This window comes from Corylus avellana, chromosome ca2 (assembly GCF_901000735.1).
Source record: "Corylus avellana chromosome ca2, CavTom2PMs-1.0".
NCBI classification, from domain to species: Eukaryota; Viridiplantae; Streptophyta; class Magnoliopsida; order Fagales; family Betulaceae; genus Corylus; species Corylus avellana.
The window spans coordinates 19,993,914-20,006,755 of NC_081542.1; the positions used below are offsets into that span (position 1 = coordinate 19,993,914).

The following is a 12,842-nucleotide window of genomic DNA, read 5'->3' on the forward strand; positions in this document are numbered from 1 at the left end:
TTTTAAGTGATTTCAAACTATGTCCTAGGTCTAGGGATTGTGGGGCTATTATAAATACACATCTATAGAAAGAGAGAGGTATGAATTCTGTATCTAGAGTTTTGTAATTTGTGCTAAGAAAGCGTTTAAGATATTGAGCGTTAGGGTTAGTCTCTCTTAGAGTAAAAGGTTGTGCCTGTATCACAGATCGTATACAGTTGAATTCAACTTGAGTTCTGGTGAAGGGAGATCACGTAAAAGGATTGTGTCAGATGTTCTGGAAATTGATACTGCGATAAAAGTCAAGTGGGTCGCTTGCCTTATGCAAGAGAGTGTCAGCTTCAAAGGTTTTGTAAGTGTGAACTTCTTGTAATCCTTATTTTTTTACTGATTTAGTTGATTTCCTGTTTGGCTGCCTCGGAAAGGTTTTACATTTAGAGAGTTCTCTAAATGGTTTCCTCTTCGTAACCAAATATTTGTTTTCGTTAATGTTCATTACATATCTGTATTTGGTTGATTATTATCTATTAAGTCAGATCTATTTCCACATAATATTTTGTGAAACACCTATACAATCAGAAAATGTGTTAATTGGAGTCACTTAGGAATTTTCACCCCATATATGCCTAATAAGATCGCCTTCTATTCAATTTATGTATTTTGAGTAGTTTATTGGTATGAAACACTCCATGAGTAGTTTTAAATTCATTGATAGAATCTTGGATTGAGAAGATTTATAACTCTATTGTTGTTTGTTGTTGCAAACAAATATATATATATATATATAGAGAGAGAGAGAGAGAGAGAGAGAGAGAGAGAGTTCGACGGGAGATTGACGAAAAAATAGCATTTCTCTTAATAAAAATCAGATAGAAAATGCATGATCTTATCCGAATTTCTCATAGTCTAGGGAGTTGACATCATGCAATGTTTTATATACAAATGGAATTAAAGAGCAATTCAAGAAGATTGGGTTGGAGACAAACTAACAGGAATTTAAGTGCCTTTTCCATAATGATAGCCGACTTTGGCGGCCAATGACAAAAGGTTTTCTGGCCAACTCTGCCAAAGCTCTTCGCCTAAATTCAGTGCCAGCATCGCCATTTGCTAAGTTCGGATCCTTTGTCAGAATTTCCAATGCAATACCTGTGTATTAAAAAAACTAAATTCTCTAATCATTGCAAAAAGGTTGGTTCGAAAATCCATAAAAGTATTGCAATAGAAGTGGTAACTTGTCTAACTGTATAAAAATACTTCTGAAACCAATATAATGGCATGCTACATTCATTGTCTCAAACACACAATTAGTAAAAAATAGGACATACCGTAAAAACCAGCGGAAACAGTAAAATGAAGGAGATTAATGCGTTCATCAGTACTCAACTTCTCAAAAGAAGTCACAGAGAAAAGATAATCCACCATGTGTGTGTGTCCTAGATGAGCTGCAACGTGAACCGGTTTCATTCTTTGGCTATTAATTATCAATGGAAGTTGTTTGTTCTTTTTCACCATCTCCTTGGCGATTCTTACATCTCCCGTTTGAGCAGCAACGTGAAGGGCTGTAACTCCATTTATGTTTCTTAATTCCAAATCATCGGGATTCATCTGTTTCAACAGTTCTTTTACAAAAGAGGTGCCTTTCACGGCCACTGCACTGTGTAGTGCGGTATCACGCTGTTTCGATATGGGAACTCGAACACAGTATGGGTATTGCCTAAGAAAAGCCTCAGCAGCCGGCCAATCACCCTTTAAGGCAGCTTGAAGGAGGGGACCACACAGGGCACGGTATTCATCTAATGTTCTTTCTCCTAGAAAACAAAATACAAACTTATTAATTATAACTTGTGGTGAAAAATCATGTTTATCTCATGACCTTAGCTGTTAACTCACCTTCACTTGTGGGTTCAAACTCCCTTTTAATAAGTTAGGCCCAACACGTGGAATATTTAATTTAAAAAGATGGCAAATTTACAGAGTCAAGGTTTGATCTTAGGACCTTTGGCTTTGATACTATGTTAAATCACCATTGACCCATAACGATTCAATTTCAAGATCTTTATCTCTGATAACATGTTAAATCATTATTGACCCATAAGCTTAACCTGAGAGGAATATGAAAATTTAATTATTTAATCAAATAGTTTAATACTTTCTTTCATGTATGGGCTCAAATTATATTTTAATAGGGGCCTAACATGTAGAATATTTAATTTAAATGAGGGGTGAATTGACGGAATCAAGATTCAAACTCAAACCATTTGGCTTTGATACAATATTAAATCACCACTTATCCTAAAAGGCTAAATTGATAGGAAAAGATTAATTTAACATCATATTGCTTTAAAATTCGCGGCAAGTGTTTTTTTTCCTTGGTGTCTACATTAGTGTTTGTAATTGTTATTTTGTTTTAAAATTGTTATTATTGTTTTGGTTCCTCGCCTACAGAAGAAGCTTAACAGACCATTTTGGTCCATTTCAAAAGGATTTTTGCAACAATTACAATTAAAAAAAAAAAAAAGAGTTTTCTCAATGTGGCCTTAATTGTTTTTACTAATGATATTTGAAAACTCTCTCACATGTCTATGTCACTAGAGAGAAAGAGAGATCGAGCACTTACTTGAGCTTGGTTCCTCTGACACTATCTGCTCCAGTTCTCCTTGTGGTGTCCTTGCTGCGCTCCAGTAATTAGCCAAATCTGGTAGAAGAGAGCTTAAAGAAGACCGAATTTTAACGAAAAGCGGCCTTAGGGCCTGAAGGCTAGCATCTCCTGCATTAGCTACTTGTCTGTGATTTGTTAAACTAACAGATTCCAAGTTTGATACATGTGGTTGTCGTTGAGTAGAAGATGCTCCCTGATCCAAGTGTGATGATGGAAAGGAATTGGATCTTTGTTGATTGATATCACCTTCCATTTTTGTTTTCTTGTTTCTTTGGAAATAAAATGAGATAGAAAATAAATTAATTAATGCATAATCAATCTCATAATATCAATATATATAGAATTCCTAATTAGGTGATCGAGTAGAGTGACAACTTAAAAAGTAGGTATATCTATGTGAACATCAACGAATTCCCTATTGATAGAGTATGTGAGTAAATACAAGCATGATAATCAAATTATAGAGATTTGATTACAAATCAACTTTTAAATTTATGGGTAGTTTGTAGGTGTTAGACACCTACATCCTCTAATTAATCTTAGTTTGTCATAAAGTACAGAAATTCTAAACTATATATGAATTATAGATTTGCAGAAAAGGAAAGAGGAAAGGGGAGGGGGGGGGGGGGGCTGGGTAAGTGGGGGTGGGGGTGGGAGGGGTGTGGGGGCCGGTGGCATGACGATGTTTATTTTTCAACTCAAAACAATAATGATAATGAGAAAGAGAAAAACGCCAATGGCTTGAGGTGCTTGACAATACTTACTACCAACCTATCCCTTGTTGAGCTTCAGAGCCTGTTGGGCAATCAGAGGAAAGGGATCCGGAGTTTTGATTCTCAACCTGCAGGGACCTTTGGCTACAAAGTACACCATATTTATACAACAATTTTCACCATAGTAATTAATATTAAATAATCACTTATCCCAAAAGTAGATAGAAAGATTAGTTGAACCTCTCACGTGTAAGTGAAGCTCAAAACATGAAAATATTTAATTGAAATAAAATGTGAATGGTAGAGACCGATTTGAACTTTGGATCTCTACTCTGATATCATAGTAAATCTTTACCCATAATAAATCACCACTTATCATAAAAACCTAAGCTGATAGGAACCGATGAATTTAAGGTATGAAATATTTAATTGAAATGGGAGGTGGATGATGGAATCAATGTTTGAACTCTGGACATTTAGTTCTGATATTATGTTAAATCACTACTTATCTCAAAAAATTAAATTGATAGGAATAGATGAATTCAATGATTTAATATATTTATTAACAATAAACACAAACGCATTTATAAAACAAGCTAGGATCAACCGCTCTGGAAAAATAAAATATTAATGTCGATATAATTGACCTTAAAACTTTACAAGTCAGTCAAGTAAATATATCTTTTGAACATTGTTTCCTTCTAAAAAGAAATGCTTTTAAATTAACTACAAATAGTTTCATCTGATAATAATTAGCTAGTGATGCATGCATGCTTCCGTAGAAACATGAGTTTAGTACTTATCACGTTGCATTTGAAACTTTTGTTCACTGATATTTTATTGTGTGAATGCATGTGGTCAAGCGCTAATAATATTTTAAGATTTAACTTCACCATAACATTCAAATAATGCCAAGCAATGAATAAGAGATTCGTCTAATTATAAATAACATTTGTAGAGTCCTATCTAGTAGCCAAATCAATGTATAAATTGACCGATATTGGCATATATACTGCAGCTCATTGTTGAGGAATAATTTTACATTGTTTGTGAATAAGATTTTAGGCATGTTTATAAGGAATATACAACTCTCTCGCATTGAATTGATTTTATAAGATAAGTTAGGCCCACAAATTTCTTCGTGGTATCAGAGCCAAATATCTTGTGATCGAACCATCACTTTGTCAAATCAACTCACATTTAAATTAAATATTCAATGTGATGGAGAGTATTAAAGTAATGATTAAGTGATTAAATTTATCTCTTGCTATTAGTTTAAGCTTTTAGCCAACACGTGAGAAAGAGTGTTGGAAGGGTGTTGAAGAATAATCTCACATTACCTGGAAACAAAACCTTGGATATATTTATATTATAAGCAGTGGGTAATCCTCTCTTATTGAACCGGTTTTATAAGATGAATTAGACCCACAAATTTTTTCACTTATAACCTCGATCTTCCGATGTAACTTGTCTTTCCATGCAGTTCCCCCTATGCTTTCAAAAAATGATTCACAAACTTAGCTTAAAAAAATCATCAGTGTTTTGTCTTGTTTTGACAAAGAAAATCGAAAAAAGAAGGCATCAAATTTTATTAAATAAAAAATTAAGCTTTTAAAGTCAATGCATGATCTCTAGAATCTGTTTGTTTATGAAGCTTTAACTATATGAAGAAGATTATAATAATATTTCAACAACCCAAATGTATATATATATATATATATATATATATATACAAAGATAGACATGTGAGCTTCTGACTTTCTGTATATGTTGATCGTACAATGCAAAAGTCCGTAGTTCGAGGACTTCGCAAGTGCATTTTAGTTTAAAACTTCATTCTATAAGCAAAATAAAATGGCCAACCTCAAAAAGCATGAAATTTATTAAATTTATTTATGCTATTTAAAATCAACGATTTTTAATATTGCTTAAGAATCCACATGCAATTAATAGGGGGCATATAGAATCAAATTAGGATCCACATGCAATGGGGTAAAGTTCAAAAGTTGACATCTTCCGAATACTGTTGTGATAGAAATTTTGTTTAAAACACAATAATAATGAACAATATAGAATCGAAAAAAGAGACTAAAAGAGAGTCAAAACACAGATTTAATGAAGTTCTGCAATGTGCCTATGCATACAAAGAGGCAGCTGTATTTTTTTATTAATGATTCAGGGTTACATCATAACACACACACACATGCACACACACGCGCGCACACACACACATATATAGAAAAAACTCTAAACCCTAGTTGTACGGATGTATTTTGAAAATCTCCAAAATACTCCATATTGTAACACGGTTCGGCAAATCTCTCGCTCCGTGAATGTCACAGTACTCCACTCCCATAGGTTTACTTGGCTTTCTACTAGTATTCTAATATGAGCCACTAGTTCCAACAAAATTCAATAGTAATCCATTTCAAATTTAATGATAATTTTTAAAGTTAAATCAACTTGAAATGATAAAAAGATGATAGAAAAATAATCTCTCGCATTCCTCTAAATTGTATGTCCGCATATGTAGTATGAAAACTGGCTTGATTGTAACTTGTAAGTTCAGGGTAAGTGTGGTTCGATCAGTCGGTCATTATCTGGTGGTTCCCAAACTTGGTAATTCAGAATGACTGAATCACTTTAATAATGCCTTTTTTTTCTTCTTCTTCTTGATGAGTTTCTCTTGATAAACAAAAGCTCGAGTGTGTAATTATGGTACAATTTTGGAAAGACAACATTCAGACTCATACTATCTTCATTTTTTTTTTTTTTTTTAACATTATTTGTATGATGATTCGCTTGTTGACTTCGTGATTATTTTCGAATTTCATTAATAATTATTTTAATCTGAGAACAATCCTATCTATTGTTGGATGCTGATCTATAAACGAAGTTGTAATAAAATACAATCAACCGAAGGCTCAACATTTTGTACTTTTATCATTCATTTTTCTTTTTCAAATCTTATACTACAGGACAAGCAATTTGCAACGGAGCCAAATATTTTTAGTTGGGGGGAGGATCCTTATCTAAAGTTGATGCACCCAACGATATAGACAGTTTCACATTATTTAAATTTTTTAAAAGCACTATCAACATTGACTTCATTAGACTGTCACATGGGTTAACTTTAAATCTTAATCATGAAATGGATGGTATTAATTTATTCATTAAATCATGAAATATTTCATTTGAAATGGAAATGATCTTATTCCTGAACTCAGGATCTTTGTCTGATACCATCGCCAGTCATCACTTATCTTAAAAATTTTAGCTAATAAAAAATAATATTTAACTTAATCATTTAAATTATATTCAACCACTAGATAAACAACCTAAGAGAAAGAGTGGGTAAGACAAAGAAAAAAAGAAATTTTACTAGTACCGAGAATTTTTTGTATTTGGTGCAATACACTAGTGATCTTTTAATAATTTTTTATTTTCTTGAGTTATTATTTTCGGTCCTCTTCACACTTGCTTCAACATTGAAGGGAGTACCGAGAGATATTTTTCTGCCTTCATATTGTAATTCAATATTTGTGTTATAATTTTTTGTTTTCATTCTTGTTTCTTTTAGTGTAGAAATATTTTAAATTTGAGAAAATGAAATAACCTAATGAGAAATGGAAAAAATAAATTAAAAGCATGCAAATAAACACAAACGCATAAAACAAGGACATGCATGCAAGTTCCTTACCAGCTGGTACCAGCTAATTAACAAAGGAAACCAAAGCAGCAGTGAGAGGTTGTTTTCTAGCCTGTTTACATCTGGGGAGTTGTACTGTCTATAAGCAGAAGGAAGTACAAGTTCATGCATTTATAGGAACTCTCTGCTTTGCTTACACACCCACTGCCCCGTCCATATTCGTTTGAAGTCTTATTCTCATATCAATGGCTGAAAAAGCAAGATTATATGTAACTTTTAAAATCACAATTTAAATTAAAATTTAATAAAAATTTATCATAAATTCAATAATAATTTTAAGAGCCACTTATAAACGTAAATAAATAAGTGAATATAAGAAAGTGAGAGCATTAGGACACCCCACTTTTGTATTGGTCAGAGAAAGCACAGCTTCTAATCCCGAAAAGTCTATATGAGAGAGAGAGAAAGGAATTATTCCAAGGAAAATGTATTTTGTAAATTTTTTTCATTTTTCTAGCTCATAATTAATGCCTATCAAGTTTTCTACCTAGAACTTACACAATTTTTTTTTTTTTTGTTTTTTTTTTGAATCATAGAACTTACACAATTACGTACACAAACAAAAGAGATAGATAGAGACACCTAGTTGTATTTGATTTGCGAGCCAACTTTAGCAGGGCAATCACATTGCACTAAGCCGTCACTCACAACAAATTTATTGATCCTTTTCTTTTCTTTTTTTTTTCTTTTTTTTTTTCTTTTTTTTCCTGAACTACCAAATAAAACAGTATAGAAGAAACACCGTGAGAAAAGTACAAGATTAATTATGATTTACGGATTGGAAAAAATAAATAAATAAAAGGTATGATGCTTGGTTGGTGTTAAAAAATGAAAGAACATGAAGAATAATGGTAAGGAGAAAGAGAAAAATGCTAAAGTCATGATGATGAGAACAACAATTATTGCGGTAGATCGGAATGCATAAGAGTTTATATATTACGAGAAGGATTGGAGCAGATGTAAGTGTTCAGAATTCAGTGCCAGCCAGGAGCCATCAAACAAGTTCACAAACTCAATAATCAGATGAATTGCTTAAAAAGCAGTGACAGAAGCTCTCGTTCGCTAGCCTTTATGAACACACTTGCGAATGAGACATTCTAGGAGCTCACAGGAGCCCTCGTTTGCTAGCCTGTCCAAACAAGCTCGCAAACGATACATTCTAGGGAGTTACATAGGAGCTCGTTCCATAGCTTGTCCGAATGAGGAATAAGAGTTGTTTTTTCTTTAGTTTTATTTCATGCTTGTTTGAACGAGCTTATGCGTCACCCGTACGAGAAGCACAATTTTATTAAACCAACTTATTTACTATTGCTACTAAAATTAGGACTTTAAGGCCTAGAAATACATATTTTATAGACGTAACTTTATGATAATTATCAATTTTTCAATAAAAAAACTCGAAGTTTGAATTTCTTCTATGTTTTGTCCTTATGAAACAAATAGTAAATATTTTCACTTGAAATAGACAGGACGTTTGTGCATGCATGTGAGGACTTTAAAAGATTCATGAAGGTATCTACCAAACGGAGCTACAGTAGACTGTTGGATGAGGATGAAATTATGAGGCATATAATTTGAATATAAAACGGCTGGTAAAGTCCTCGAAATTTGTCTCTTGTCCCAATTTCTCTTTTTAAAAGGTCAAGTTGGTTAATTAGGTGAAAGCCACTTGTCTCACTTTCTGTTTTTTAATTAAATATTACTTAAGTCAATCCTTTTATCAACTAAATAAATATATCTTTTGAACTTTGTTTCCTTTTCAAAAGAAATGTTTTTAAAATAATTACGAATAACAATTATAAGATTTTGTAATCCCTTGTGAGGTGGCATTTTTGTTACGCAATAATTACGAATAACAATTATTACGCAAAATGCCAGCAGGTCGTAGCTGGCATTTTTGTTTTATAATATTTTGTATTGTGTGAAATATGTGAATGCATGTATGTAGTGCACTAATATTATAAGATTAACTTAACCTTAAAATTAAAATAATATGTGAAATGTAAATGCATGTAGTGCATTAATATTATAAAATTAACTTAACCTTAAAATTAATATAATATGAGCTAGTTTCTTGCGCTTCGTCAAAGTTTGGCGCCGGTAATAACCTAGCTAGGTGCATCCCTGTTAGCCAAATCCTGTAGAAGAGAGCTTAAAGAAGGCTGAATTTTAACGAAAAGCGGCCATAGAGCCTCAAGGCTAGCATCTCCTGCATTAGCTATTTCTTGTCCCTGATCCAAGTGTGTAGGAAATGGTGGAAAGGAAGATGGTATTTGTTGATTGGTAGATTCTCCAGAAGAAGCCCTTTGAGGATGACTCGTTGATGGAAATGTCTCACTCCTTGCCATTTGTCTTCTTTTATGAGGCTTGTTGATAGCAACTTCTTCCATTTTTTTTTTTTTTTGTTGTTGTTGTTTCTTTGGAAATAAAATGAGATAGAAAATAAATTAATTAATACATAATCAATCTGATCTTTTGTTAACTCAAAAGAATAATATTGATAATGAGAAAGAGATATTTAATAACAAATAGTATTATGCAGAAGATTAGAGGTGCTGGACAATACTTACTATTTGAATTATAGCCCTTATTGAGCTTCAGAGCCTGTTGAGGAATCAGAGGAAAGGGAGTCTCAATTCGATGGTTAACCTTGCAGCGGCGTTTGGGTACGAAGTCGTCATGCCTATTGCATTTGACATTTTCTGTTTACTAATATTATCCAGTGTGAATGCATTACGTGCACTAATATCTTAAGATTAACTAATTAGAAATAAAACTCAAATAAAGTCGGAAAGCTAGTTGTAAGTGTATCAGAGCGTTTTAAAAATCCACATTCAATGGGGCGAATTCCAAAACTTCATCAGATCCGGCAGATTTGGAAATGCCAGCCTCTTCTCGGTTGTTATATATGGGGACAGACAGATATATATTCATAATATATTCTCTTTATCAATAAAGGTTATAAATTGTTCAAAAAATAATATTCTCTTAATTTTTTCGAAAATAGTGGTTATATCGAAAATAATAAATTCAATAGCATAGAGAACACGTGATTCTTAAAAAGGATATTTTAATACCCATCCTGATCATCCTAAACATGAGTTAATCAGTAAAATAGATTCATCTAATTATTATAATAGTATTTGAATAATATTATATCCAACTTTTCAATATCCACGGTTGATCTCAAATCAATGTATAAGTTGACTGATACTGCAGCTCAAAACCTAGCTCGTACAATGGAACTCATCTTTACCCACTTTCCCCTGGTTATTTCAAAAATTTATTCTCAACTTAGCTTAAAAAAATCATCACTGTTTTGTCTTGTTTAAATATAGAAAACAAAGCATCAAATTTATATAATATTTTTGATCTTTTTTAAGTCAATTATTTCTAGAATTTGTTTGTTTATGGAGCTTTAATTAACTATGTGAAGATTATAATATATAGTACTTCCAAAAATAAATATATATACCCCCATTTAAAAATAAACAATAAAAACAAAAAACAAAAACTCAATGTGAGCTTTTTACTTTCTATATTGAAGGCAATGCAAAAGTCCGTAGTTTGAGGATTTTGCATGTGCATTTTATTTTATTTTATTTTTTGTAAAAATAAAACTTCATTCTATAAGCAAAATAAAATGGCCAACCTCACAAAGCATGAAATTTATAAAATTTATTTATGCTATTTAAAATCAACCATTTTTAATATTCAATGTTTATAGAGCTTTCACAAATGGCTTAAGAATCCACATGTCACGCCGAAAATATCTTGCCAATTGGGATCCACCTGAAATGGGGGGATGGGGGGGAAAGTCCAAAAGTTCACATGTTGCAAATTAACCTCGTGATTCTTAATTAATTAGAATATTTTTGGTATCGATATATGGTGGAAAGGGTGTTGTGCTAGAAATTTTAGAATATGTTTTGCAAACAGTTATTATCAGTTTAGTGTTAACAAACAAAAAAAAAAATATATACAAAATAATTGTTTCACAATATATTTCAAATATTACCTATCAAAATAGAACTTGAAATTCTTTTAGATCCCAAAAATTATTTATGATTGAATCTATATTAAATTTAACAACAATTTTTTTTTTTTTTTTTCAATGTACAATATCAAAGAATCAATTAGAAACTTATTTTTAATTCGGGAAAAATACACTTTACCCCATGAACTATACACTCATTTGCATTTTTACCCCAAATATTTAAAAAGTGATATTTTACCCTCTCAAATCTTTGGTTAAAACACTGTGCTTCCATTATTACAAACAGAGCATTTAATATGCCAACATCACATAAATACTACAAGTCTAAAACTTTTAAAAATTGTCATGAGCTCGGTCCTCGGTTTGAGCTCAAGCTCATGATAAATGTGAACGAGCCGATCTTGAACAACTCCAACTTAGATGAGTAAATTACTGATTTGCTAATCATCGTTATCTAAGTTTTAATCCTAAATAAATTAATACACAAATTATTATTTAAGGACAAGGTGTAAAGAACATACACCTCTTTTTGCGACCTCCGGATTTGGGCAACTACCATCTTTCTTTCTATCGGTCTTGATGTAAGCTTTCGCTCATGTAGGAGCCACGCCCGAAGTAATTACCTACAAAAATTCAAAGCATAAACATATGTTCGTATATATATTACACAATATATGACATATATACATATACATATGCTAAATGACAAACATACTTCCTCATGTGACACCCTTGCGAAGTTCTTTGAGCCGGTGCAGTGTGGTGTTCTATTCAATGCTCATATGTCTCTTATATGCTGAGCATAGTTCTACGAACATAACATGTAGACGTTATTAATGTTCAAGTAATGGTTAAGTGATTAAATTTACCTCTTCCTACTAGCTTAAACTTTTGGGATAATTGGTAATTTATCATGGTATCAGAGCCCAAGATCCTGGGACTGGGATCGAACTTTGACTCCGTCAATTCACCTCTATTTAAATTAAATATTTCACGTGTTGGGCCTCACCTATTAAAAGGGAGTTTGAGCCCACACGTGAGGGGGACTATTAAAGTAAGGGTTAAGTGATTAAATTTACCTCTTCCTACTAGCTTAAGCTTTTAGGATAACTGATAATTTAACAATTAATAGCTGAGCCATCTAACAAAGTTTCGATCACCAACCAAGCTGGCAATGATACCCTGCAGTATTGGGAGCTAACTTCCTAAGGGAAAAGTTAGACCAGAAAGACGCAAGACACCTAGACCCAAGAAAAACTTACAGATGCTATGGCAACGATTTTACCCGCTGAAACAGAAAGGGATGTTATACCCCAACCATTGTATTGACTTCCTTGACTCTTAGATTTGTATGAGCCCACATATTCAAGTAGTCCAGCTTGAAATAAGTTGAGGGCATCTTCTTGGATCTTGACAGTCCCGTACCTTAGGGGACAAGACTTGGAAGGGAACTTCAATTCTAATGTGAATCTGAGTCATTCGACTGCAGGATAACTCATAATCAAAATGGAAACAAGGAGCATACAGAAAATACAATCCAGATTGATTGATGGAAAATAGCTACTTTGTATGCTCTAGCATGCAAAGTTAGTGTGTGAGCAATCCGTTGATTTTGATCCAAGTCGGAGCGAAGGCGTTCGCCGAGTTCTTCACAAAGTTCATTGAGCCAGTGTTGAACCTGTAGGAAGAGCCAAAGGCTGGTTAAGAGAAACATTTAAAATTCAGCATTAGAGTCATAAGAATTTCAAGAAACATCATGTCGGAACAAGAACCGGATGGAATAGG

The 12,842-nt window shown here is 32.7% G+C and overlaps 1 protein-coding gene across 1 annotated transcript; it reads right to left on the reverse strand.

Annotated features, from left to right (window-relative positions):
* Positions 1 to 876: 876 nt before the first annotated feature.
* Positions 877 to 2,891, reverse strand: LOC132169279 (uncharacterized). The gene is made up of 3 exons (XM_059580339.1): positions 2,597 to 2,891; positions 1,305 to 1,787; positions 877 to 1,125 (listed from the first exon to the last, which is right to left on the reverse strand). The coding sequence occupies exons 1-3, from the start codon at positions 2,889 to 2,891 to the stop codon at positions 965 to 967; spliced, it is 939 nt and encodes a 312-aa protein (XP_059436322.1). The 3' UTR covers positions 877 to 964.
* Between the last annotated feature and the right edge of the window lie 9,951 nt (positions 2,892 to 12,842).

Excerpts from the sequence above, each read along its gene's own strand:
- LOC132169279 (XM_059580339.1), bottom strand. The coding sequence starts at position 2,891 with ATGGAAGGTGATATCAATCAACAAAGATCCAATTCCTTTCCATCATCA. Across the intron at positions 1,788-2,596 it reads GTCAGAGGAACCAAGCTCAA|GAGAAAGAACATTAGATGAA; the intron begins GTAAGTGCTCGA and ends TTTGTTTTCTAG. Across the intron at positions 1,126-1,304 it reads TGTTTCCGCTGGTTTTTACG|GTATTGCATTGGAAATTCTG; the intron begins GTATGTCCTATT and ends TTTAATACACAG.